At 56.2% G+C, this 477-nt stretch overlaps 1 protein-coding gene across 1 annotated transcript in view; it reads left to right on the top strand.

Annotated features, from left to right (window-relative positions):
• TMEM269 (transmembrane protein 269) overlaps positions 1 to 477 on the top strand; it is a 6245-nt gene that overhangs the window by 5194 nt on the left and 574 nt on the right. The window contains exon 5 of the mRNA XM_031062965.1: positions 319 to 460. Within this exon, the coding sequence (XP_030918825.1) occupies positions 319 to 460 (142 nt within the window). The remainder of the gene's footprint in view (positions 1 to 318; positions 461 to 477) is intronic.

The following is a 477-nucleotide window of genomic DNA, read 5'->3' as shown; positions in this document are numbered from 1 at the left end:
GGATGAGATGGGATGCTCAGTGACTGACAGAGAGCCAGGGTGGGGATTTGGGGATGATCTCAGCCAGGGAGAGGGATTACACAGGTAAAAGGAAGGGGTACAATCTGGGGTAAACCATTTGTGTGATTGACAGAGAGCCAGGGTGGGGATTTGGGGATGATCTCAGCAAGGGAAAGCGATTACACAGGTAAAAGGAGGGGGTACAATCTGGGGTAAAGCATTTAGGAAAAATACAGGGATACAAAACCAAAACTAGCACAGAGTATTACAAAGTATAAAACCACACAACGACAACATTGAACTGCTGCCACCCCACAGGGATCCCCTTCACCTACCGAGGGCTGCCCTGCCCCTACGCCTCGGCGCTGCTGGCCAGCACCTTCCTGCTCACCGGGGGACACGTGGCGCTGCTGCGCGTGGCCGCGGCCGCCATGACCCTGTTCATGGCCGACTGCGGCTGGTCCCCCCCCCACACGG

This window comes from Geospiza fortis, unplaced genomic scaffold (genome assembly GCF_000277835.1).
Source record: "Geospiza fortis unplaced genomic scaffold, GeoFor_1.0 scaffold4, whole genome shotgun sequence".
In the NCBI taxonomy this organism is placed as follows: domain Eukaryota; kingdom Metazoa; phylum Chordata; class Aves; order Passeriformes; family Thraupidae; genus Geospiza; species Geospiza fortis.
Note: the sequence above shows the minus strand (reverse complement) of the source record. Positions and strands in the feature narration are given on the sequence as shown.